Source organism: Malurus melanocephalus, unplaced genomic scaffold (genome assembly GCF_030028575.1).
Source record: "Malurus melanocephalus ecotype Western Australia unplaced genomic scaffold, MMel_1.1 scaffold_522, whole genome shotgun sequence".
NCBI lineage: Eukaryota > Metazoa > Chordata > Aves > Passeriformes > Maluridae > Malurus > Malurus melanocephalus.
This window is the reverse complement of record NW_026623754.1, coordinates 286878-314852: the sequence shown is the minus strand read 5'-3', so window position 1 is coordinate 314852 and position 27975 is coordinate 286878. Positions and strand designations below refer to the sequence as shown.

Genomic DNA, 27975 nt, shown 5'->3' with positions numbered 1-27975 from the left:
CAGGCTCTGCCTGCATTTGACTTTGGTTCTGGACAAGGAAATCTCAGCCCTCACAGCTAATGTCAGAGCAGTCACTGTGCTTGGGCTCAGAATTTGTTCTTACCAAGCTGGTTCTTCATCCCCATGAGAACAGAGTTCATGTGAGCTTTGGATGCATAGAGTTTGCTTACGGCCCTCCGAGAGCGGATCAGCTCCTTYGCCAAGATCACACACACATCTCTCTGGTTCTTTTTGGCAGCATCCTTTATTGACCTCTTCACCTTCTCCTCTTCCCTCTGGATATCTGGAGTACAGAAAAACACAGCAAATAGTGACAAACTCTTAAGGATATGGAAGGGAAATCAGTAATTTGTTTGGGTGTGTTTCTAATGCAAAGAATTGTTTCTGCTTGATTTCAGGTTTCCTCTATTACTCAAAGACCTTATTCTAGGCTGATCTACATGTCAGCTGATTAAGTCAGCTAAATCTTAATAGGAAAATTTTCATTACTGAACATCCAGCTCTGTAATTTCATTTGCAGTTTAAGAGTACTCTAAAGGACTGTCTGAGAATATTAGTGCATGATGCTGAGCTAAGAGTTTAAACAGCACAAAAAGTCCCATAAGAACAAAGCATGCTGAGAGGATGACTTGACTTACAACTTCAAAATAACTTCCTATTAAACTGGCCTGATATAAATATATTTACGCAAAATATGCATCTAACTTAAACATCCTGTTCAAACTCTTCTGGCATCCAGCTTTGTTCAACAGCATTTTTTAAGAGTGTGCTGAAGTGGGAATAWTGAACTAAGCATGAGCACCAAAGATTGGTTGGATTTGAACTAGGAACACTAAATAGGCCTCCTTAAATACCACTGGTTTCTCCAGCAAATCTGATGTGACTGTTCACAGTTCTGCCCTGCCAGGTAACACAGGCTGTGAACAGCGGGAGCCAAGTACTCCAAAAGGCCCAGAGCAAAAAAAGCAAGAATAAGCACAGGCAATATCAACCTCCTTCCTTTTCCAGACTCAGCAATAAATTAGTGACTGATGAAATGTGGATTTAAGAGTCCACAAGAAAACTTACCCTAAAATAAATAAAGAATTCAGATGGTAAGGGTTAGCCTAGCCTTCCTGCAAAGAGTTGATTGAAATGTCCACAAGAACAATTATTTCAAGGAAGCTCTCTGTTCAAATTTAGTTTTGAGTCTTCTTGATTTATGTCAGATGAAGTCACATGTTGAAAGAATAAGAAGTTGCCCTTTTATAAAAATAAAGGCATCRACACACACGTTCTGGCACAGGCAGGAGACCTCAACACAGCTTCTCAGGTGGGAGTTAATGAACCCTGCACTCAAGACCAGTTATTCTTTCAGTATCATTCATTGGRGTCTTTACCTTAAATGAATGGCAGAAAGCTGTAGGATCATAATCACTGAAACATAGCCTTGCTGCTTCCCCACTAGTATTTTCAGAAATACCACAAACTTGAAGACATTTGTTTGTCAGACACAGGACTGAGCTGAGTCCCAGCATATCAGAGCAGGCARGAAAGAGATGAAGGGCTCCAGCAGAAAACAGAGAGCACCAGAAGAACTCCAGCAGTACTGAGAAATAGAATGYTCCTTTTGTCAGGCTGAAAACAACTGCAAGTATTGTGCTGCTACACCCAGACTAGTGCAGTGCAGGGCAGCCTGTACTCGAGTGAATACTTTCACTGGCATGCCCAACTGCTGAGTACGAGATCAGTGGCATAAGTACACAAGAACAACTCCATCTTTGAAGGTCAGTGCCAGCTGCCACTCCTCAAACGAGCCAAAGGCAYGTCCCCAGTCCCTCTGCAGCACTAYCCAGCACAAGAGGCACAAGGCAGCACAAGAATCTGTGAGACAGACTTGTAAGCTGAGCAAAACACAAAGTTACTCTATTACTCCAACTCCGTCAACTCAGAAAATTCAATTCTGAAGTTGCAAAGATACCTTTCATTTCTCCAAACCTTCCAAGCCCTGAAAAACAAGCTACCCCAAAGATAAATCACTGCAGCAGCAGRAGTCCAACAACAGATGGTTTCAAACAGAGTGTTGCTATTTCAGTAACTGCGCTGATCGGGTGAGCCAAGTGTTCCAGTGATCCAAGCCCACTCWGTTCATCCCAGGTGGATCTACTGTTGCCTTGTCCAAACACATCTAGCACAACCKTCCCCAGGGAAACTAAGACAGGTTCCAGATTAGCATCCTTTCTTAAAGATTGCAGGGATTTCCTGTGTAAGGCTCTGCTGAAATGAGACAGTACAGCAGAATCCAACTACAGCAAGTAATTTTTGAGAAAACCTTCAGTGGCACATRGCTGTCATCCTTCAGGAGCAGACTGCTAACCTGGGAAGCATCCAGCAGAACCAGGTACTTCCACAGGTGACATTGGTAAGATGCGAAACCCTAGCACAAAGATATCCTGTACTTTATTTTAAGGGRAATTATTAGAATAGCAGTTGGTGGTTAGTGCTGAATTGTGTCTCTTTGAATGTAGGACTCTGATATACAGACACACTTAGAGTTGCTAAAATTATTTGATTTGTATCCTCATCAAAATATCTCACTACCATGTAACCTAGTATCTGTATAGGCCATTTAAAATAAGCTATGYAGAAAGTTAAGAGAAGTCCGAAATTTCAAGAAACAGTAGTGAGCAGGGGCATAGTTAGCTCCAGTGGAAAACAAAACCTCTTAAAACATATTCTGCTAACAAGATCAGCCATGTTGCAGTTCCCCTGTGACTGACACAGCCACACAAAGTGCCCTGGAGAAAGGAAAAGAATTCACATCCCTGTACATCAGTTTTACTGGGAAACGCATCAACTCTGTTCCTCATATTAGAGATAAGAACAAAGACACACTTTGTACTGCATGAAAAGCCTTCTCTAACCAACTCATACAAATCTACCAGAGGGAGAAGACACAAACCCTGCTAGGCTRCTCCAGAGGCACAGGGCTGGGGAAGAATGGGGAAGGGAGGACTTACTCCTCAAGGAATCACTCAAAACAGGCATGTGCCTAGAAACCAGATGCTGACACAAAATATCCTTCACCAGCAYACCCCATGGACAAATCCCAGGGACAGGGTAGAAGACAAGGGGAAAACAACCTAGACTCAAAGCCATTTGCAGGCTTAGGGAAAGCAGACAGAACAAATTCTGAACTAACAGCAGTGCAATAATAAGCAACTCCTCTGCCTTTTCAAAACACCTATAGCAGTGTAAGGCTCATCATTTAATGGCAAAACATTCACCCACTGAGAAAATACTTTTTTTTTCCTTTCTCTCTTCTGTTTGTAATTTTCCCAAGCTGACAGCAAACTACTTCTGCTTGGCATGTACACCTGCACACCAGTACCTGCCAGTGGAACTTTTTACATGTTAAATTATATACCACACTGATACTACTCATTAAATCAATGTAGGTGAAATTCTAGATAATAAGTCAAATACATGCTATCCAAAGGGATTTAAGAGCATTATGTCTTACTGGGAGTATGAAATATTCATGTTCCTTTGAAAATTTTACTTGGATAAGTTCACAGCCACATCATTTTGTAACACAGACTAAGTCTGGCTCTGGGATCCCATTCATCTTCCTTTATTCCAAACGTGATAGACTACCCCAGGTTACTAAATTTYACAGCCTGCTTCAATTAAAGCAAAAAAACCTTGAAGGCAGACAGGGAGAGTAAAAACAAAAAATGAGAYGCAAGTACAAACCTCTGATCTGTCTATCAATCACTCTCATTTCTTTCCTTATCTTCAAGGACCATTCATTGACCTTAAAAAGAGAAAGTGAGAGTTACTTGAAATTCCAACTTTAAAACTATGCTTTTATACTTTCATGTAACTTAAACACTCAGTATCAAAAGCAGCACTTCAAAATGCAAGAGCTTCAAGTTATGAATGATGTTAAAATATTTCATTACTCAAATAATAAAACCCCAAAACATTGCAGRGATACCACCAGCTACTGCACTACTCTTGATGTTCAGACAAGGAGTTAAGGAGGACCTTTATAGATCCCTTCCAACTGAAACTCTTCAATGACTCCATGATTTGTGAGTCAGATGCTCATCCCTGGCTAACTTCCCACATCAGAGCCATGCCACTGTACAGAGGGAACTTGYCACAGGGGATTTCAGCAGAAGGGAGACTTTGACACAGGATGACAGCACCAAGAGCCACAGCCCATTTCTGTCAGGAGGATCCCCAAGAGGTGTCCAAGCCAACCCTACTCAAAGCAGAATCAAGTTCAGACTTCAGACAGATTGTTCAGGGCCTCATCCATTGAGTTTTGATACTATTTGAGGGCAGAGACTTCACAGCCAYGCTGAGCAACTGCACTTAAATTACTCCTATGGTGAAGACCTTTCCTCATAGAATCCTGGAATTTTTTGGGTTGGAAGGGACCTCAAAGRCCATACATTTCCAAACCCCTTCTGTTGGCAGGCTACCTTCCACTAAAGCAGATTGCTCAGAGCTCCATCCAACCTAGACTTCCATGTCCACTTCAAAACTCTCCTCTGGCCAGCAGTGGCTGTAGCCCCTCTCCTGTCACTGGAGACACCCCATCAGTACCTGTCTCTATCTTGACTAAATCACATCAGAGGCAGTGAGAGGCTTTAGACCCTTGCTCTCATGTTTTGACTGCAGACAGCAGCCACCATTTGAGATGCCCAAGGACAAAATCAGCTTAAAAACCCCTGCAAACAACCCAAAACCCTGCACAGGTGCAGAAGTTTCTAACAGGCTTCAGAAAGCTCCTGTACGTTCAGATAAATCCTGGGGAAAAAAAGGAAACTTGTCTCTTCTGTTTAGAGGGGAAAAAACCCAAACCTTTGAAGGACTGACTACAGGCTCCCTTCTCATTCTTCAGAGCAGAGCAGAAAATGTCTTGCAGAATCATTCCTCATTCATTCTAAGAGAAAGCTAAGAAGGTCTCTTTTTTGGCCTACATGTGAGGAAAAAAAGCAGGGGAAAGAGACTAAAGTAAAGCATGAGAGAGCCCAGGCTATCGAACTGTCATGTTTCAAATGTAACAACTACTTAAAGGCAGAGGTGGGTGCTTATGCCTTCCCTGGTGTTCCCAACTCATCTCCTGTTTGTGTAAGAGGAGGAAATCCCATTGACTCTCATCCAGCTACATGAGACAGCAATTTGCTGAGCTGCAAAGAAGCCACGCTGCCCATCTCGCACAGGACACAGGGACATGGATACAAACTGTGGCACAAGGCATCAATGCTGGGAACAGGAGTATGTGGTCCAGCTGAGCAAGGCTAATTACCCCAAGCACAACTCCACTCCGATGAAGCTGTTCAGCTCCCACTCCTGATCTTAACAAGAGCATCAGTGTCAAAGCACCACATCACACACATCACACCAGAGTGAGCCAGCAAAGCACTCAGCTGAAAGAGCCAACTCAGACCACACTGGAGGAAAACCCACTTTTTAAGTTCAAACGATCCAGACATGGCCTTAAAAGCTTTAGATAGGCTGAAACACATCACCAGCTTTTCAAAAGGACTGAAGGTATTTGCCTTGTACTGATCATAAATAAATTACCTCACATCAACAGAGTRGGCATACAAATGAACCAAGGGCAAATTGCGGATATCACAAAAACCTCAAACCCTCCCCATCATCATCACCATCATCCAACTCCTGCAATGCTTGGATGGCTCCCTCTAATCCTACTCAGRGACTGTCTCTCAGCTGCTGGCAGACACAAGGTAAGCAGTGCTGTTTCCCCATCAGCCAGGATGCAGAAACAACTACTWCTTCTTCCTCCTAAAGCTGCAGTTAGGTACAGGAGGAAAGGAATTTCTTACTATTTATGGGTTTCTCAGTATCACTGTTATGGCCTGTGACATCACCATGCCAGCCTCCACCCCGAGGGAGTGCTTTAAACAGCAAGAGAGCTCATGTCACCTCTCCCTACCCCTGTTCCATAGTGTTTGTGCAGGATTTTCTGCAAAGAACCACGGAATCACTGGGGCTGGAAGGCACCTCTGGAAATCATCWAGTCCAACCTCCTTGTCAAGGCAGGGTCACCCAGAGCAGGTGACACAGCAATGCATCCAGATGTGTTTAAAATGTCTCCAGAGAGGGAGACTCCATGACCTCCCTGGGCAGCTCTTCCAGGGCTCTGCCACCCTCAATGTAAAGATGCTTTTCCTCAAGCAGAGGTGGAAATTATTGTGGTTTAGTTTACGGCCATTGCTCCTGCTTCTCCCTGCTCAGTCAGGGAAAGCAAAAGAGCAGCCCTCAGACACAAGGCAAGAACTCCTCAGCGCAGCATGACCACGTGTGTGGGTTACACAGTTGCCTGATGTTTTGCTCCACACCTGAGAGCAGCAGCCTCCAACCACAGTTCTCCCTGAACTACCTTGTATCAGGAACACAGGAGACTGACTCAGCCCACACAGTGCTCTGACACAGGCAGAGGAGGAAGGGAAAGGACACTCCCAAAGGTACATTCYTCATCTAATTCCCTCACCCAACATRCAACAACCACAACCTACTCCCCTGGGACTCAGCTGCTACAAAGCATGGGGAACACCTGTGACACTGCAGCTTTTCTAAGCCTTCAACTTGTGTGCTGTTGTCCTTCTCCTTGCTGCTCTTTTGGTACCTCCAATATATTTGATCTTCCTTTCCAAACAGTAGATTTTTTTACTAAAACATTAGTAGCTACTTATGAAAGGCAACAATGAAATCCGTCAGTCTTGGATTATTTCATTTCACTGTATCATCAGAAAGCTGTTGGTAGAAACACACCATTTGTGAACAGACTCACTTTCCCCTTTCCAAGTCCCAATATTTCAGCTACTATTTTCTTAWTAGAGGCTGTGTCTGCAAGARGAGCTAGAATCAYAGAATCACAGAATATTAAGAGGTTGAAAGAGACCTYAAAGACCATATAATTCCAACCTCCCCTGCCTGAAGGTGGGCAGGGACATCTACACTAGACCAGGCTGCTCGAGGCCTTATCCAACCTGGCCTTGAACACCACCAGGGATGGGGCAGCCACAGCTTCTCTGGGCAACTCATTCCAGCATCTCACTACACTCAAAGAGAAAAATTTCTTTCTAATATGTAATCTAAATTTCCCCTTCATTAATTTGCACCCATTCCACATTGTTCCACCACTCCAGTTCTTGATAAASAGCCCCTCTCCGGCTTCCCTGTAGKCCCTTYCAGACAGTGGAAGGAGCCGTGAGGTCTCCACCAGCCCGGTCCCGTAGCCAGATCCGGATGCAACCAGGGCCAGGCCGAGCCCGGCCCCTTCGCAGTCCCCGCCCGACGCCACGGCAATGCCACACGGCCCTGCAGCCACTCCCCCCGCAGCCTCCCGGCCCCCGCCGCTCCCCGGTCCCATCTCGACGGCTCCGGCCCCTCACCAGCTCTTTGGGCGGCTTCTCGGGGGTCTTCCCGAACAGCCCCATGGCGGCCGCACCGCCCGGCACTTCCGGGATCCCCACAGCCGGGCCGGGCGGAGACCGCACTGCGCCTGCGCGGCCGGCACCGCCGACCCCGCCCCTCYGCTTGGGGGCGGTGCCCGAACGGCCTCGCTCCGCCCCTTCCCCGCCTCTCGTGCCATCACCCCGCCCCTCGCTCCGCCCCCTCCCCGCCCCTCGCGYCGTCGCCCCGCCCCTCGCCCGTCACGTGCCGGTGCACACGGCGCTGCGCACGGCCCGGCCCCGCCCCGCGCGGGAGGGGCGGGAAGGCGCTGAGGGGAGAGGAAGGTGGGGTGGGCAGTGGTGGCGGCGGTTGCCCTTGGATGTTCCCACTGAGCCGATTAGGTTGGAAGATTTCTGAGTTTATCGAGTCCAACTGTGACCGAACAGCACCACGGCACTGAGTGCCACGTCCRTTCTTTCCTTAAACACCTCCAGGGACCGTGACTCCACCATCGCCTTGGGCAGCCCATACCAGTGTCCAGTCACCCTTTCTGTGACAAAATTTCTAATATGCAATAAACTTCCACTCGTCCAGCTTAAGACTGTGTCCTCTTGCCCTGGGCGAAGAAGCCCAGCCCCACCTGGCTGCACYCTCCTGCCAGGTAGCTGTAGAGAGCAATAAGGTTCCCCTGAAACTCCTTTTCTCCAGGCTGAGCTTCCCCTCAGCTCCCCCACTCCTCATCAGATTTGTGCTCCAGACCCTTTCCCAGCTCTGCTCCCTTCTCTCGAACTCTAGCAGCTCAATGAGCTGTTGGAGCTGGGCTGGCTCCTGCTCTGGTCTTTCCCCTYGGATGGTCCACAGGAGATTCGAGGGCAAAGCTCATCCAAGCCAGTGCCTCCACCTTGCCCACAGCTGCAGTGGCTCTTCTGGAGAAATCCCACCAGCCAGGCCTGGCTCATCTTCACCCGCTCTCCACAGGGTCACTTGGCTGAAATGAAGGGGCAGCTTGGAGCCGCTCCRCTWGAGCTCCAGYGAGTAGTTCCATCTCTTCACACCCSAGTGCACAACCTGAGACTGAGAGCACTAGAAATAAATCAGTGATGCACAGAGAGTGCAAAAGCTTAGGAACAAAAAGGTGCTACTAACGTATTCGAACTCTTATACCTTACAATTATACTTACCCTTATTATTTAATTACTGCAGACATTTTAATGATAGTTACAAAAATGTATAGTTTCACCTTTGTCATCTTTCCCTCCAAAAATCTAATGCAGAACAAAAGATCTAAACAAGCTTTGGAAAGAAGAGCTCTCATTTTGAAGTGAGCACCAGCAGCTGGGAAAGCCAGTGCTAATAAAACAATAATTGTTGAAATCAAGACTGGCAAAGAGCTTCAGGGATGATTTAAAATCCACCCTCTGTAATAGCAGCACAAAACATCAATTGCCTTCATTAAACTTAACAAGTAATACCCTCACCTCAGTGGTTTGACATTTTCTGTTTACAATTGGTCTCCAGCTTCCAGGCACGAGACATCAGAGAATAAAACACCACTTCAGGAATGTTTAGCATCTCAGTTAAGACACTTCACAAGTATTAGCATAACCCAGCCCTGCGAGGCAAAACATGTGAGCAGTGAAACTGCTGACCTTGTTACAGGCGCAGTCTTTGCTCCTTTGCTCCGYTCTCCGGATGTTCAACTGTCAACGCGTCAGGGAAGGGCTGTCTGAGATCCTGCACTCGGTAGAAAACAATGATACTGGGATGCTTCTGCTGTTACTGACACGAGCATTTCATAAAATAAACACATCCAACTGCTTTTTCTGTCCTGCTGGGACTCCCAATACCCCACGCCAGCTGCTCAAGATTCTGCAACAGATGCATTGCCGGGAACTGCATCACAATTTATATAACCCAGACACAAGGGGACCAGATCTTCCACCACAGCTACCTACTGGTCATAATTACCTGCTCCTRTGGATGTGCCCTCGGTGCCTCTCCTGCTAATTACACAACAGCATGGGTCATCCATCAAAAGAACTTGATGAGTAGAGCAACTGAGGCCGTTAAAACAAGTCCTCAGCTGAAGCAGGTGTGCACAAAGGTTTGCAAACAAGGCTGGGCAAATGCACAGGAGCAGAGCTGGTGGGGCTGTGAGGGTGAGAAGGTCAGCCTTCAGCAGCAGAGCTCCACAAGCACTCAGTGCTCCAAGGACACAGCATTGCTCCAGCTTAGCACTCAGCATTTGGCAAAYTGCCGAGGTACCAGCGAAAGGTGACAGGGGGCTGTGACACAGTGCCTCGCTTGTGTGTGTCAGCACCTYAGCTACAGCCTTATTTATACTCACAAAGCTTCTCCTTTCCCTTGGCAAGGCTCCAGTTCAGGGCAGGTTTCAAAATAGTCCTGAAACAATGTGGATTTCAGCTACTCCTGACAAGCACATACGCCACGCTGCCGCACAAATTGGAAGCAGAAATGATCTCTGCCCTCATTATGCCTCTTCACTGCTCTGCCGAGGCTGTAATGACAGAGACAGGGCATGTACTGGCAAGTCTCAACTGGCATAAAAATGACTTTCTRGACCACAGGAGAGTTGCTGATATTGTGCCCCTTGTACCTCTTTGCTTCAGTACTGCCAGGAGAAAAAGGAAATGAGTTTGGAAAAAGGACTCAGTAAATTAAAAACAGCTCTTCTGCTAATTACATGAATACCCTCTTGGGAGCGCACACCTAGTGACAGGAGCTGTGAAACATTTGTTAACAAGAGAGTGCCCAACTACCCTGGACAGATAAAACAATGCCAGCAACTCTGTGAGCATCAGCCTCCCAACGCTATAAAGACACAGGGAGAAGGGCTGTTACTGCAACAGGGACCYGTATTTGTATTTCCTATTATCATCATCTTTATGTCATTATCCTCCTTTCAGATCACACAGGCAAGATTTAGGAAAGAAATAAAACAAGACAATTGATAGCCTTTTCCTCTTCTCATATCATCTCCTGCTCTTCCCCCCCCACACCTCTTTCTTTCCAACCAACAATTTCTCTGTATTTTAGCCAGATGATTTCTGAAAGGTACAATCAAAACCAAAGTTTCATATGAAAATAAAAATAAAACAACATACTCAAATTTTTACAGCACCAAAGAACTATCAAAGAAATAAAAAATTACTTCAGAATACCAGCACAGTTRGAGGCTGGTAATTTTTACCTTTACAAGCCACTTTTGTCACTGCATGGCAATATTCTGCTCCTCCACAACAGTTTGCTTTGAGGCTGTAGAGGGAGCTACCCTAAAGTCTTCCTAAATGTCTGCAGACGAGGGTGCTGGAGAGACAGCTGGTAGAAAAGGGTCTCCATCTGGAAAAGCAGCTCATAACCAACTAGAAAACCACTGATCAAGCAGAGAAGCCCCTCTACACAGCAGACTTACAAAGGAAGTAGTTTCCAGTGAAATGCCACTGCCTTCTGCTTGGCCAGTGGCTTGAAGCACTGAATTTCTGCATCCCTGGAGGAGATGATTTATTAGTCAYAGAAGTTGTGTTACATTTTTATTGTCGTCACAGATAAATCAGGCCAGCAAGACATCYGTAACCATACACACAAAATATTTATCAAACAATTAACATTACAAATTTCCTTTTAAAATAATTTATTTCACCGATTTTTTTAAATGGTACTGTCTTACAACATACATTATTCAACAAAGATGTGCAGAACAGACTCTAAAATAAGAAACACTTAAATTAAGCAATTGTCTCCGATTAGAATTTCAATTTCACCCACATCCTAACTTGTAAACGTTTGCTGGAATACGCTTCTCTTGTAGGCTTGATTTTTGTGCTTACAAAAACAGCATCAAGTTTCCGGATGTTGAAAAGAACAGGTTATTGTACGGTAAGTTTGCATTCAGTTCAACATACAAGGCAACCAAATGATTCTGTCGTTAACGTTAGCATCATGTATATTTTAGTTCACTGCACTAACATTTAAACTAAAACTTCAAACCACGTAATCTTTTAAGTGACTAACATTTAAAAGGCAAGCAGTAATATCCTTAAAGCTTACAAAGGACATGGGYGCACAGCTAAGACGGGGGCTCACTCGACAAAGGCTGTGGGTGTGTGTATGGCTGCTTTTTTTTGTAGGACGCCCACCTGCAGACGGGACAGCAGTGCCGCCCGCCCGCCAGCCACATCACGATGCAATTCTGGTGGAACACGTGGCCACAGGGCAAGCCCATCAGCAGGCAGCCCTTTGTAAAATTTTCTAGACACACCACACATTCCGTACACTGCAACATGTCGGGGGGCCAGGCAGACCAGTCTGGCTCCATGTCACCTGCRGAGCTGTATGAGCCGTAGGACCTGGCTTTGCGTTCACATGGCTCGTGGTGACAATATTGACTGGCACACGAACAGGTCTCGACGCTGCACCGATGGTCTCCTTCGCTGCACTTGTGACATGTGCTCAGCTCATCGTCCTCTGAGATTTCCCTGTCGCTACTGAAGACCTCTTTGTTTTCACTGTCAGAGTCACTTTCGCTGTCTGGAAAGCTTTCTAGCATTTCCTCATCAGAATGGGCGCCGAGGCATTGAAACCTCCACATGGGTAAGTTTTTTATATAATCAGTTGGTATCAGAGGGTGAAGCCAGAGATCGGGGAAAGCCAACCGCTCCAAGAACAAATCCGGGTCTTCATCCCAATCCGAGTCAAAAGGGAAGTGTTGAAAAGAAGCAATGGGATGAAACAAGTAGCTGGTGTACCAGTCCCACAGGCTCGACAGCCACTCTAGATTATTAGCATTTACTTCATCCGTGTTGTTATTGCGTCTTCGCTTCTTCTCAAAGTAATCAATTAGTAAACCATGGCCAAGGTACGTGCTGAGGAAGAGGGCTGGATGTGAAGAGTAGAACATCCAATCGGCCCTCACCCAAGAAGCCAAAGTAGTTGTGTTGGAGTACCTAAAGAGTTTTAAACTGTACTCATAAAAGCTGTCTAAGTAGGGTAGTTGCAAAAAACCTAACACTGGTARCCAGGAAATAATTAATAGTGAATTATACGTCCCTAAAGTGCTTATAAGAACCACAAAACGCTTTATAGTGGCTCCTTGTGTAATAAACAGGTCCATCCAAGCCATCAGATTAACTAAAACTAAACTTAAAACAAATAAATCGTTAACTTCTGGTTGCAATGAGCGCAAAAAGGAATCCATGGCACGYAGTGATATAAACTCACCAGTGTTATTTCCATACCTGTAAATCCCCTCAGGAGTCCTAAGTATGTACGAGGGTGTCTTGTAGATACCAATTTCTGCCATGTAACTTTTATTGTCCCAGTTTTCCACGTTCACAAAAATAAACTCTACTCTTCCAGTAAACTTTACACTTAGCGCAGAGAAGAACGCTGGAGGCTGRTCGAGGTTGGCAAACAGGTATATTTTCACCCTATACTGGTCACTTTTGTTCCATTCTTCTTTCAAATGTTCAGAGTTGTAGATGGTTTTGATCCGAGAGGCAGCATGGGCTGTGATCCATTTGAAAATGTGCTCCACTTCAATCCTGCACCCGTTGTATTCCTTAAGCATGACTTTTCCCTTGGAGGTACTGGTTTGTGGAACCGACATAATGAGGGTGGATTTCAGCCAACCCCTCCTCTTGCAGTATCTACAAAAAAAATGGCAGGTTAGATTACAGTTTCATACCCCTTGAACTGAGTCTTAAATTTCTATTCTAAACCCAAAAATGAGACATGCTGAGGACCTGGGAACGCCTACATATAATAGCAGGAAGTAAGGGCACCCAATATTTTCTGGCAAAGCATATTTATTYTTACAATACATTCATATCTTACAGGAATGTTGTAAAGAGAAATGCATTCATAAAACAGGAAGAGGAATAGTGTTAATTTTCTAAAGTAAACAAGGCCATGCAGTTCATGCTCTGTAACTGGATTTGAATAATACACAGGCTGACTCTTTACTTTAAAGCTTTAGTATTAGGAGCTACTCCTCCTTGGCCTTCCAGCCAAGCAGAAAACCACTCCAGCGTAACTCAATATCCCACAGCTTTCCTGGTGCTTCCTTCCATCCTGGTTTTGCCAAGCAGCCGTGGGATGATGTGGAGCAGACACTGATCTATTCACGGTTGCTTTAATGAAGCTGACAAGTGTACACTTCCTACTGGGACCATTCTGGCAGGATGTAGACAGGCTAAGGGGTGAGGTGAGAGAACTGGCCACAAAACCAGCGAAGCAGGAAGCAGACACATGCTGCTGGATGTTTYGGGCCAAAAAAATATCCACACTGTCTGGCAGGCAGATGGGATGAACCCCAAATCCATACCTAGAAGAGTCTCTATATGGCTGAACCACGAGTCATGGTCCAAAGCCCAGTAACTCTGAGATTAATCTGATGACTCGTAAGATCCCTCCTCTCATGCATCCTTCCTACCAATATCACTACACCCAATTATCTAGTCCTCCTTTAAGGAAATATCTGGCAAGCTTCAAACAATCAAAATGTGACAGAGCCTACAGGCACCCAAACTTCTTCTGAGAACCTTGTACATTGGGACCATCAGCCTTATTCACCAGTCAACTACATAATCTATGGTTTTGGTCTGCCAGCATGGATTTGGACAATTACAATTCCCCTTTCCAGGAATCCAAATGCAGCATTTTTAGAAGGAGCCATAAAATACTACCCTACTAATAAAGGTATCCTGAACTAATAAAGGTATCCTGATTATTGCAGCATGCAGTATTCTGAATTTCAGTGGCAACCTGATGAAAACTATTCACAAGGGTTTACTTGACAAAACATTTCTTCTATTAAAAAAAAAGAATTTAAAAGATAGTATTTGATCAGAACATTAAGGCTACTTAGGAGCTATGCAATGAGAAACACTGCCAATTTTTAAGGTGTTCAAATACCAGAGTTTTGATTATACAAGATTATTTTGCATAAGCACTACAAAGCCTAAGAATTTCCTCTTATGATTAATGGAGACTTCTGTAAACATTTAGGACTTAAGCTGTATAAGATGTGCATATTCATGCATGACACTAGAATTCTAGACAAAGTCTCCTGTCATGTAAAGCAAATGCCTCCAACAAAATGTTAAAAAAAGCCTCTTTTTACAGCAACAGAGAATTATTAATAGCTTCTTTGAATCTGCTCTTCTTCCTTGCTCGAAATCACATGCAAACACAGTGACTCCTGCACAGCACACTGCGTGTTGTCCAAGGGTGTGTGCTRGTTTATATATAAACACATATTTGTCAGGGAACAGGATTTGTCAGTAATTCTGGGAGGCAGACACTGTATGCAAGGCTCATGCTAACCTGTGCTTCCCCCTTCCAGATGGTGATATAACAACCTCAAAACTGATATATCCAGCTTTGTCCTAAGCAAGAACAGTTCCTGTCCCCRAATTCCAGGACTGTAAGGCCAAACCCTTCTGTTCATTCCTCTCCACTGCTGTATTATGCTCTCCACAATCTAATCATGCATTTCCCACACGACGCTTTAGGAAGCTGCAGAGCTGATAAATAATGTAATGGAGCATTCTGAGCAGACCTTAGGAGAGATAAAAACATGAATAAAGCCACCTTCTGTCACAGCTACTTTTACAACACAGCAAGCCCTGCTACCAGAACACAGCTGAGCCTTAAGATATTCTTGGGATTTAGATAATCCTGTGAGGATATACCTGGGGTCACTGGAACAGTTAAAAGTGCCAGTACGTATGCCGAATCTTGAGACTTTCTTCACCATTTTCTCCCAGTGGACTTTACCCACCAATGGGCTTCTGTCGTTTGCTATGACCTATTGCCAAAAGGAAATATCAATTTAGTTCACAGTCAGTTTGGTTCCTGAAATAAAGAGCAAGTTTCAAGAAAACAGAGAGCCAATCATGCTTGRTACTCTTTCCCCTTCTTTTAGTATACAGAGTAGGAATACACAACTGGGAATCATGGTAAATGTCTTTGGAGAGTGAAGCTCTAAGAAATGTGGTTTCTGCAGAAAGACAGAAATGCATCATCATTTTAAGTACATGTTAAGATACTAAAATCAGTGGTAGTTAACAAAACTTTGGTAAAATAACAAAACTATCATTAACCAGTTCAGAGCAGGGRAGAAAGAAAGGCAGTGCAGCAGTTTCCTCTTCTTTGCAATAAAAAAGGACCATTATTTTATACAACTCTCCCTCAAAAGTTACCACATACCAAAGAAATGTTGTCTCAGAGCAAGTAGAATGAGTGGGAATGCATGTACCTGGTACCAGATTAAACTGTCAACAGCCATCCCTGAGCAGTGAAACYACTGGTTAAACTACCAGATAATGCCTAAGAATCTTGACTCCTTCCAGCTTTGCTCGTGACTCACGCTGTAACTTTATGTGACTGTTCCAACTCCAGTGTCCCATCTGCCATTTCAGGATAATCATTTACTGTGATATATCCCAAGGTTTAATTTGTTCTAACCCAGTATATTAAAGTCRTACTTCAGGTTACCTCGCTGTAAGCTTCTGCTGACACAGATGACAAAGAAGCAGCATTCATCCTCTGACTTATAACTGTACAGGGAGGGGAAAAAAAAAACACAAGGAAAAGAAAATCCTGCCTGCCTGGAGTTGACAGGTAATTTTGAATGACATGACTGATCATGCACTATTCCATGAGCCGTCACATTTTCTATTTTAGAAACGACTCACATGCTTCTGCAGCCTTTACAGGCAGCYACTTAAAATGTATTTGTAAATTAAATTTTGAAAATTCCATTTGTTAGTTATTTGTTTGCCCACCATTAAACTCAGCCCAATCATTTTCTGACTTAATAACCTCAAATGTCAGCTTGTCCCTGGAAGTTGGGCTGTCATCATGATTAACASTTCTCTGTGGACATGCTGAGATTCAACCTAGAAAGTGTGTCCAGCCTTTGAGACTCATAAATATTATCTGCTTTGTGGTAAGTAGCAGCCTCTCAGAATCTTAAAATCAGAGAATTCACCAAACAGAACATTCTACACAGGAAAACAAACTGAAGTCACAGATTACRTTCCCATTCCACTGAGCCCAAAATGTTCAAACAACACTGGAAGTGAACATCTAGTTAAGAATCCTTCAAGTTATTCTCAAAACACACACATCACATAGAAAAGCCATTTTGATTAGATAGATGTAACCTTCAAGCACCAAGACAACCAGCTGGGAAATCTGCTGTATTACTGAGGCTTCTTCATACCACCCAAAATAACTGAAGCTTTGGATATTTTAAACTTCTTTCTTTCCTGCACTTMAGTCAAGGGAGACCAAATTCCTAAAGACACCTTAAAGTCAGAATATCCTTGGAGCTATGCATCCAACACTATGGAAATACTATGTTTTATTAGTAAGCATACAAGTAAAACTTTGGTGACTGAATCACTCTTTGGTACAACTACTCAGAGACTGGCTTCTTCCAAAACTCTGTGTGCATGTTCTGAAACAGTGATGAGAGAATGTTGTGTGCAGGAGGACAGATCCTGCTCACTGCTTCTCCTGCCGAGCACTACAATACTCACTTTAAGTGTCAAGACAAAAAWTTGTTGCAAATACACCAACATATTTTACCCTCATCTACCTATAGAATTTTTAACACCAGCTGAATTATTTTCCCATGAAAAAGTYTTTCCTCTTGGAGGAAGTTATTTGTAATGAAGAAAAATTACCCAAGTAGCAGTCCGTATTTTTCAACTACACGGAGGAACCCTACGATGGTTTTGGCCACTGAAGCTTTGTGAAAGTTTTTGGGCTCGTGCTTTTTTMTGTCATTATGGAAAAAAATCCAAATAAACATGTCCATTGCAGCTGCTCCTTGCAGACAACACCCACTTACAGCACTGGGAGTTCACCATGCCGAGGCAAGGCTTTGTATTTTGGAAAGCAGTCATCACCTCTGTGCATGAGGGACTCCAAGAAAATACTGCAGGTTAAGCATTCAAAATGTACTTCAGTTGAATTTAAAAATAACCTGCAAACACTTGTAACAGATTTTATTTAAGAAGTGTGAATTTTGTTAAGTTAAGAAATTTAGCTTAAAAACCTGTGACTGAGGAGACTGGGAATTTGAATGTGGAAGAGGCCTGGAAGTTCTTCAAGCCCTGGTGTTAAMGCTATCAGGATTTCATATTTCAAGTAAGAAAAAAAAAAAAAGGTTGTCAAGTCCTGCACTTCTTCCTAGCAATCACTTCCAAAGAGATGTTAGAAATAGTCTGACAATCTACAAGGAYTGGAAAAAAGGTCAAAGGAAGAGCTATCAAAGAAAGATATGCAAAGAAAAAAAAAAGTAAGGAAAAATGAGCTATTTAAGTTAGACCATACAAAGACTATTACAAGTTGTACCAGAAGGTTTTTCAGTCATGTGAGTAAGAATAGAACAYGGGGAAAAGCAGCAGGATCACCAAACAATGAAGATAGGACAGAAATGTAAGATAATTTTCTTTTTAAAGTTAAATTAATGCTGTGACTCAGTTTTTAGTGAAGGGGAGGTGGCTGGCCATGGACCAGTTAGCCTCCTGYATGGGAAGAAACTACATCACCTGAAGGTGAAAGCAGAACTCTAATTACTTAAAGCACTTAAAWAAGAGTAAGCAGGAAATCTCCATCCCAGAACTGGAGCACAAGATCACAGGTGAACCTATGAAAATTTCTTACAAACCCCTGCCAGATCAATTCACATTTTGACAGCAGAATAACAAGTTTGTAGCTATATTTAAGAGCAAATRAAAAATAAATCCCACCAGTTTGATTTCAAAAGGATGCAACACTGTAGAAGAAATTTTAGARGTGCAGAGACAGTTGCATTTTCCAGCATGCAATTACTAAGGATGTATCATTCCTGATTAAGAGAACCCCCTGAAGGAAAAGAATTGAGTTTCAAGAGAAAAAGGGAATATAGTACCCTGTTTGTAGTTTGGTAGAGTACCATGTATTATGCCACATGGAAAATTTACATGAGAACTATGGATAAGCTTTTATAGGGAGTAAAAAAAAAAAGTATTTTAAAACGAGCACGAAATTGGCTACAGCAAAAAGACATCAAAATGCCAGAAAGGAGCTAACAGACTTCTTAAGAGATTTACCTTAGAGCTCAGTTCAGCATACATTCCCATTAATGCCCTTCCTGGGGGAACCTGAAGTCTCCCAAAGCCATTTGCAGAAGACATAAAACTGGGAAGCACATCTATGTGGGAAAGAGGATTATAACACCATGCAGGAAGGGCTGCACAAATCTTGTAATGCAGACTGTCACACATGAAATTGAATTCAGTAATGAACAGGACACCTGGGGAGTTCATCAGTTAGAAAAAGCGATGGGAGGAAATGCTTCGGGCTATCAGTTGTTCCACAAGAAAACATGAGCCATCAATATTAACTGGCTGCAAAATAAGCAAAGCCCGGGATATATTATACCTGACAAAACAAACTGGTTGATTGACCTCACTTATAGGGGGGAGTGAGGCTGACATCAGGAGTCAGTGAAACTAAAGGGCAATGTCAATTTAAGTCCAATAGGAACAAATTAGCCCAGAATAGACCCAAGGCAGAAGTCAGACACACATTTCCAAGAAACAAACAGTCAACAGGAGTATTTGAACAACTTACAGTGTCAGAGAGACAGCAAGATAGTTTCTAAACACATATTCTACAGTCTAGCAGAATGCTGAACTAGCTCATCAAATAGGTCCCTTTCAATCATATGTTCTATTTAACATTACAGAAATAAAGCCGGAGCTCATAGGAGAAAGTACCTTTTAGGAGATCAGCTAACACAGCTGGGAAATAAACACCACGTCTGGAGAAGCATAAACCCTTCCAGCTTTGCTTACTATTAGCTATGTTCACAATCTGTGACATATCACATGTCAGGCTGACAAGTAAGACAATGAGGGTAACTCAATTAATCCATTAATCATCTTAATGGGCCAAGGGAATCCAATAGCATCACAGTAACCCTGCTATTTAACAACTTCACATCCCAGAATGGATCTGCTCCCTAACCYACACCTAACCCAGGCCAGAGGACTGGCTCTGACTGCAGAGTCTGAATTACCATCCTGTAATACTGAAAATGCTAAGATCCTGATGATTTCAAAAGACAATTGAAYAGGGAGCTTTTACATTGGAAGAGTTCTCATGATATTGAATTACACAAAACTATCTCGAAAGAGTTCAGTTAATAAAATAAATAGAAAAATTAGTAAATTAGAAAAATAGAATTATTTTGATCTGTATGTTAAAATAGTCAGAGTTTTGACATCAAAGAACAGACTTTGAGAGCAAATATCCTGGASACAGACAAATACAAACACTTGGAAAAACAGGACTAAGTCAGCAAGGGACTTTACCTCTCTTGCCTAATCCAAAAGTGCACTGAGTAGGTGCATCAATAATGCAATAGCTGCTTCATAACCATCATCAATCCAGCTGCCCCTTAATTTTCAGGTATTATTAGGGATTTTTAAAGACTACTTTATGAAACATACATTCTTAAAATACTCATAAAAATGAGACTGAAATTGAAGAGGCTTCAGGGAACACAGCTGATGTTAAGAGCAGTGTAGCAATACAATATGCCAAGACAGACTCCTGGTACCCCTGAAGTACTTGAGCATGGCATGACAAGGATCTCACTTGAGCATTCTCCTGTTTTCCATGCATTTAAATGAGATTTTGTTGAATTTCTTTCAGACAGGTATGCAGAGATCCCAAAACAGGTCATAGGAATGAGATTTGTTCTCAGTAAGTTTTGAAGCTCACTCACAACTGAAAGTGTTCAAATATCACAGGGCATGACAATGAGTCAGAGATGGGCAAATGCAGAACACCTCATGTACTCTGGCTCTCATTATTTTAACCAATTCTAGCTGGGATAGCAAATGTCAGATTCACCTGCTCATACCAACAGCACATAAATTTGAACCCACAGTAATAGTCAAAACTTGGGTTACAGCTCAGCCACCAAGATGACTCCAAGAGCTCCTCAACTCTACACACTAGGGCCCTGTAACAGATTTCAAACCACCAGGAAGAACAAAACCCCCTAAGTAAGAGACACCATTCCCTGCTGCACACACACACATACAAGTAATTCTCTCAGAAGCACCCAGCCTCAGCAAGTCCCTCTCCACATAAAGGAATACAGACATTTGAATTGGAAAAAACCTGTGCTGTTTTGCCAAAGGCAAAACTGATTTCTAACTGATTTAATGCACTGGTAAGGTTGTATGAACATGAGAATTGTCTGTCTGGTTCTGTGGTTTCCAGTTTGAAACACCCATTAATTCCTCCACAGTGACTGCAGAGGGTAAATGAGGAGAGGAAGTTCAGTATTACTGAACTTCCATGCATGCTCTAGAACATTTTTAGGGATTCACAAAGATAAAAAGGCTCAAAAACTCAAGTCATAGAACCCTTTCTCATCAACAACTTGCTGCAAACTCTGCTTCTATAGATAAAACAGAAGTAAAAACACAATTAATTATAAATGGATGGGTGCATTACTTATTAGAAGCTCGGAAAAAAGCTCACGTATTCCAGATAATGTCAGTAAGTTTCTACATGAATGTCTGCACTTCTATTAACACTGAGACATCTCACTTTCTGTTTATTATTTGACAACGTGTTGATGGARCCAAATTTTCACTCAGACTCTCTTTCCTAAGAATTCACAACTCATTCAGAATCTATCCATATGGAGTGAAGATATCTGAAGATTTTTTGCCTTTCTTTTCTGAGAAAGAGATTGTGAGAAATCACATCAAAATAGGAGGCAAAGACTACATCCATCATAGCATGCAAAAATTAACCACCTCAAAATTACATGCTGTTTCTCAAGGGAAATGGGGTGATCTATGCACTGATCTGGACAGTCAGTWAAGCTGTCAGTTAGGTCAAAGATTGAGAATAAATGAGCTTCTGCAATGAATCAACACAGATACACAGGCAATACAAGGACTATTACATGCCAGTTGATGGTATTCTGCACCCTTGACTGGACATAAAGCCTCTCAAGACAGAAACTCAAAGTTAAAACCAGGTATCCTGTGGTAAATGATTCTGAAACACTTCTGGAAAAGACATAAATACAGAATGATGCATTTTGAAAGAACTGAGTGTTTCTACTTTATTTCCTTTTAGAAAGAACAGCTGATCACCTGGCAAAATTCAAAAGGCAAATGAATATGAAAATTACTCATACTATATATAAGCAAAAACAGAAACAAACAAATCATGTCCCTTGCCCTGTGACTACACCACTTGAACTAGAAACTGAGATGCAGAATAGAGTGCAGAATTTTATATCCGTAATAATGGCCTTTGCACCTCTACCAGAGGCAATCAAAATGTCTGTCCTCGTACTTCAATGCCAGGAAGAAAGTTCCCTTTACTTTTATCTGCCACTATGTTATAGTAGACTCTTCTAAAATAAAAATGTACATTGATTTAGATTTTAACTTCATTCAAAGAGGTTTTTTATCTGTAGATCATTTGTTATGTTTTTTTTAAAAAGTTATCATGACTACAACATTGTTGGATGTGACAGATTTCTAGAGACAAATCAGAGAGCACAAGCATAGCTGAGTCCAGAAAAGTAAGAACATTACAATTTACTCCTTTACCAACAAGACAAGCAACTCCAGAAACTACCACTCGCCCTCCCTGCAAGCCAAAAAACTGCACAACAGCAGCTGGCAAGCCAGAAGAAGCATAAAAGGAAAGGTGATGAGATCATGAGCTAATAGGAGAAAGAACATGCTGCTGTCTTTGGCTCTATGGAAGCACCACACAGGAGCTGTGAACAACTACACTGGTAAACAAAYTACCACTGAACCAGGATGCTTTGCATGTGGATTTCCAGAAGATTAAGAAACAAAGCCACAAAACACTGATTCCTTGTGTATTGACTTTGATTTTCTTCAAGGAATTCATCCTGCTGACTTTAAATGATAAATGTGCACCTCAATTTTTGTCAAATTAATTTATCAATAAATAGTAATTGTTTCCTCTCTTTTCCTTTGACTCTCTGCAGACAGTGATGGCTAATACATTCCCAGCCTGTGCCACACCAGAAATTTCATTTATTTGCACTGGAAAATAAAAATCATCTTCAGAGTCTCAGTCCTCTGACAGCCACTGTGCCAGCTGAGCCAGAAGTGCTTCTCTCCCTCTGCTCCTTTCCAGCAGCCCCCAGAACACAGGGATTCAGAGCTCAGGATATTGAAAAGGATCTGGAGATCCTTTCTGCTTCCCAGCAAGTAACAGACAGGGGAATCTCTGACCTTGCCCATGGTCACCAAACCCAGCCATGAGGCATCCTCACTCCCCTGCATGAGCATCGAGCTGGTTAATTAGCTGGAAAGCTTCCCTAAGAATTCCTAGCAGTAAAGGAAGATGGGCAAGGGAGGGAATCAAGAGCTAGAACTGGGAAGTGATGGTAAAAACCAGCTCTGCAGGGACAAGATCTAAGAAAAGGGCGTGGAAAAACTTGAAAGGACATCAAGAATTCAGTACGAGAGTTACCCAGACACGAGTTACAGTGGGGAATGGAGCAAATGAAAACTCCAAGTGATGAAAACTCGAAAAGCAAGAATGAAATATAGAAATTTGATATGTCTTGTGGTTTTTATTGTAGAGAAACAGACAAATAGTGCTCAGCAAGTAAATTATTCAGTAAATTCCACTAATTTTTTTTTCCACAGCTATTGTGACCAACTGAATAGCTGCACAAATATTCCCAGAATGATGACAACATTCATCACACTAGAGATATCAAAACACAGCCTAGCTGACCTGCTATTAGGATGCTAGTGGAAAATATACTACAAGTAAAATTCTGCAAGCAACAGACAACAGAACTATCATATTTCACCCTTTTGAGCTGCACAGGGAGAAGGGAAGGTTTTTCACAGCACATTCATGCTTGCATTTGTCAACTAGCTTGGAGATATGTAAACTTATTTTCAGCACTCTCTCTCTGCTTGAAGAATGCCCTCCAGTATGATTTAAACCTCAAACTTGGATTAAATAAACTCCAAATATATCTTTCTCAAAACACAAATGCCGTTTTGAGTCTGAAGGTAATCTGTCCCCTTGTCTATATTGGGGTGAGGTCTGATGTGGTGATGTGCAAGTCTAATAGATTATGAAGGTTTAATGACTTCCTGTTAAATAGAAAACATGAAGGGAGACCAGACAAACCAGGTAGGAGCTGTCAATGGAACAATTAATTGCCTGGTTGAGAATTCACCTGATGTGGCTGTTAGCAGGAAATTCATGCCTTATAAAACACCCTCTTATCAACAGAGAAGTTGATGCAGAAAAATAATTTCTACATTTTGGTCTAGTTTATTTATGTTCTCAGGAGTGATGGCGAATTGCTTCAGAATCTTACTGGAAAAAAAAAAACTGCCTTTATTTTCCTAAATGATCTCTTGTTCTCATGCAGCCCTGGGGAAGCAGTTCTAAAACTGCTGGGCCCAAAACCTACTGGGCCCAAARCCTTTGGGAGAAAGTTAACTTTAAGCCACTGGAATATGCTGTAGAAGGAGCCTGCCAGCCTAGGAAGTAGCAGACTGAGGTCTTGYTTTTGTGAAGAGTCAACAGAGATTTTATGAGTGCTCTAAGCTCCTTAGACAAGCAGAAACCTTAACTGGTTGGGTCTGAGCATATAATGCACTCAAAAGGAAGAGCAACACCAGGAGCCTGTGCCAGCTGGGAGCATCTGTACTAATGCACCTGCTTCATATTACACAGRCTCTTACAATCCCAGGGCCAAGGACTCACACAGTCTGTGCACTTCAGTGTGTGCTGCTTCATTTGTTTTCTGGTTCTAAAGTGCCTGCTTTTCAAAAAGCAATCCAGAGAATAACAGGATTTTTTTTTTTTTATTTCCTGTCTGTATAGAAACTCTGGCACTTCCAGCCTTTCTTGTTTTATTCCTCTATTCCTTACCTCCCGGATGTAGCTTATCTTTGTCACCATCTCTATGTTACACATTTTTACAACTAGTTAACTACCCTCATAAACTCCTCCTTTGAAATACATTTTGGATGTGAAAAATATATAAAAATTAACAATCAAATTTATATACCTGTACCAGCCAGATCCCATCTTTTGTGTCTTCTACGAGCTCATAGAAGTGCATTTCACCACTGAAGTTTGTACTAGAAACTGATTCAGAGGCCTCCTCCTCCTTGAGAGCTGAATAAAGCTCTCCTTCCATGAGGTCTCCTGAAAAAGAGATAATTGGAGAATTTCAATTAAAATGGCACTGGAGAAAGATTACTTCAGGAATTCTAGTAACAATTTAACTAACGATATTTGCATGGTTGCTCAGGGAACCTTTTCAGTACAAAGGTAGCTAAACTTTAAGTTGTTACTATAATTCTGTCTCTGGTGACATGACTATGAACCGTTTGACTTCAGTCAGACCACAGAAAACATGAATGCACTGTTTCTGATTACACAGATGCACCACACATGCAACCCAGCACACAAAGGAATAAAAGAACATCTTTTAAGGCTCATTCTCTGCAAATAACAACATTCAGTGGCCGAGAGCAATTTTAGTCAATACATCTTTGCTTTCCTTTCAGAGGATGTCGATTTTGCAGCAAGCAAGTTCTTAACACTGATAATTCAAACAGACTTCCGAAATTTCAATCAATTTTGGACCAAAACCCACTGTTTCTGGTCCTGTTGCCAGTAAAAATSTCAGGCAGAATAATTTAGCTGTTTGCTTCTGTTTGCACAGTTGGGAAAAGTTCCCATGAACTCCAACTGCAGCGACATAAAGAGATCACAGTAAAATCATCTGATTATGTTTCCTTTGTAATCTCATTTCCTTCTAATGTTTTGTTTCACAATCATTACAAACACTGTTAAGGACAACGAGCATTCTAGTAACTAATCTGTTAAGCTTTAAGAAATGAAGTCTTGTGCAAAACCAGTTTCCTTAAAAAYATAAAAATAAGAGTAACAGGTGAAAACCTTGAGGGGCTTGCAAAAAATATTCATAAAATTTAGAGGAAAGAAAAAAAAAAACCACAGAAAAAAATGCTGCAAAGCCTGTTGGTATGAGAAGTGTTTCCATGACATTTGAAGAAGTTGGTTAATACAGTTTGTTTGGAGTTAAACACTTCCCTGCAGCATATGCAACCCAAACATCATGACATCATGAAAGTACCTGACAGCCAAGGAGTGAAAGTGATTGGAAACAAAAGTGAAAGTGCTTAATGCTTTTTACTGTTGGAGCAGCAAAGCCAATAAACAACATAAAAACATAAATAAACAATGAATMGTAACAGCAAATTAGATTTAAATGCCCAGGATTAATATAAATTATTTAAACCTGAGTTTTTAAGGTTATATGGCAGGCACTACATCCATCTAAATCCTTCTCCCTCTATGTCCAGGCATTAGAGACCCTCACTGTCTATCCTGCTCGCTGGGATTTCTCTCTCTCCCGGATCAGCAGCCTTTCCATCACTGATTTAAAAGCAGCTACTCACATTTTCCTGCTTGGCTGGCACTACAGCTATTACATCAGCCCCATCTCCCAGTCCTTGGGGCCAGCTCCCTCCAACTGCTCCAGGCGGCATCCTTACTTTCAGGACACTTTGCCATTCTTACATCTCAACTGCTCTTCATCCCTTGCTGTTCATCACCCCTGACAAGTCCATCTCCTTCACCTGGTTCTCCTTACTTCCGAAATGCCTTCCTGCCTTTYTCCAAGCCGTTTTCTGTGTGCAGGAACTAGTTTTGCTCCCCCTGTATACAACCACCTCAGCCTTGGGTACCCATCCCTTCTGCTTCTCAGCTATGAAATCATCGCTTTCCTTGRGGCCCATTTTGATAGCCGTACCTGTAATAAACCCAGCAAACGGGTGGGAACACACGGGAACAAGCTGGCCCCAGCTGTAAACAGTAGCCTACTGCAGCTATTTGGAGTCTCTCCTCCTCGTTTTTCACGGCGGACGACATTCGCTCCCATCTGTGCCACCCGCACTGACCCGACCGCCCGCAGCGGAACTCCCGGGGAAGGGAAGGGRAGGGAAGGGCCGGGCAGGGAAGGGCCGTCGCTGGTGCCCCGTCCAGCGCAGGCCTTTCCCTCGGGCTCACCACGCCGCCGGGCTTTGACCGTCACTCCCCGAGCCCCCCGGCCTCTCTCCATGGACCCCCTTGTTGGGGGGAACCAGCTCACTCCCCAAACCCGCCCTGCGAAGGGAAGCAGCRCCCGGGGCTCCATCCAAGGGCGGTCGGAGCCCAGGCGGGGGTGGCCGGACACCGACCTCCGTCCGTCCCCCCGGGTCACGGGGGAGCTCCGCATACCTGACTTCTCCACCAGCTCCCGCACATCCTTCTTCTCGGGCAGCCCCGAGTGCCCCAGCCCGCGGCACTCCAGGATGGTCCGCAGCTTCCTGAAGCTCAGCGCCACCGGGTCCACCAGCTGCGTGGCGAGGAAGCCGCTCTCGTACCACGCCACGGCCTCGAAAACCCGGGCCAGCACGAAGAGCGCCAGGAAGTAGAGCAGCAAACAGCACAGCTTCACCCACATCTTCCCGGGAGCGCCGAGCCGGAGGCCGGGCTGGGGAGGGAGGGAGGGGAGCGGGGGCTGTCAGGGGAGCGGGGCCGCGGCCCCCCCGCCTCCCGCCCGCCGCTGTCGCTGTCCCCGCCCCGGCGGAGCCGCGGAGACATAACAGTGACGTGAGCAGCCGGCACCGCCCCCCTGCCCCTTTTTCCCCTTTTCCCCTTCCCCTTTTCCCCTTCTCCTTCCCCCCCGGCCCGTGATTCAGCACTGCGGCCCGACCCCGCATCACCGGGCTCAGGGGGCGGTCGCGTCCCTACCCCCGGCTGCAACTTTGGACCCTGCGGCTGCGCTTACTGTGAGAAAAATAATATATAAATACCTCGGCTATCGGGGAGGGAGAGGGCAGGATCTGACCCGACCGRCGCTTTTCATGAGAAGAAAAATATTTACCAGAACCGGGGGCCGATATTTGCAGGGCCGATCTGTTCGGGCAGTTTTAGGGCAGCTTAGTGGACACAGTTTATTTGGATTCGGGCTGCYGGGTGTAGGGATGATCCCTCTGCTTTTCATTCCCGCACGCCTGCCCCGCTCCCAGCCCTTGGCTGGCTTGAAAGTAAATTCCAGAGATTCATTCTGCACGGGTCGGAACTCGGACTCTGCAGCTTTGCCTTGGCACTCGAGCGCTGAGAGCCTGTGCCAAAGCGACAGCCAAAGGCAAGCGTGAGCTGCACTCCGACTTCGGACAAGGGTTTGAGTTGGGTCTGTGCTCACACTGGAAGCATTTTGGAGCACAGCATGGAACCACGCTGAAGTGGATCCACAAAGAACCATCCCAGGTTGTACAAGAAAGGTTGGCCTGCAAAGATAGAATTTAGCTGGCTACAAAAAAAGGTACTAAAATCAAGCTGCTGCGTTGAGATGAAGGCTCTCCTMTGAAGGAAACTCAACACTGCTTTTGTATGTTTAGTTATTTTAAGAAT

At 43.6% G+C, this 27975-nt stretch overlaps 1 protein-coding gene across 7 annotated transcripts in view; it reads right to left on the bottom strand.

The window, feature by feature from the left end:
• Positions 1–27156, bottom strand: part of LOC130582790 (charged multivesicular body protein 3) — a 32707-nt gene extending 5551 nt beyond the window's left edge. Inside the window, exons 1-4 of one of the 7 annotated variants that reach the window (XM_057381702.1) lie at positions 26797–27136; positions 24557–24696; positions 3736–3796; positions 104–283 (exon numbers count right to left, since the gene is read on the bottom strand). In XM_057381702.1, the coding sequence (XP_057237685.1) occupies positions 104–283; positions 3736–3796; positions 24557–24696; positions 26797–27022 (607 nt within the window). In that variant the 5' untranslated portion in view covers positions 27023–27136. Of the gene's footprint in view, positions 1–103; positions 284–3735; positions 3797–4869; positions 4918–7418; positions 7538–10944; positions 13086–15131; positions 15248–24556; positions 24697–26329; positions 26486–26796 lie in introns of those variants that run through there. The other 6 variants (XM_057381695.1, XM_057381697.1, XM_057381699.1 and 3 more) reach the window with 6 other exon arrangements.
• Between the last annotated feature and the right edge of the window lie 819 nt (positions 27157–27975).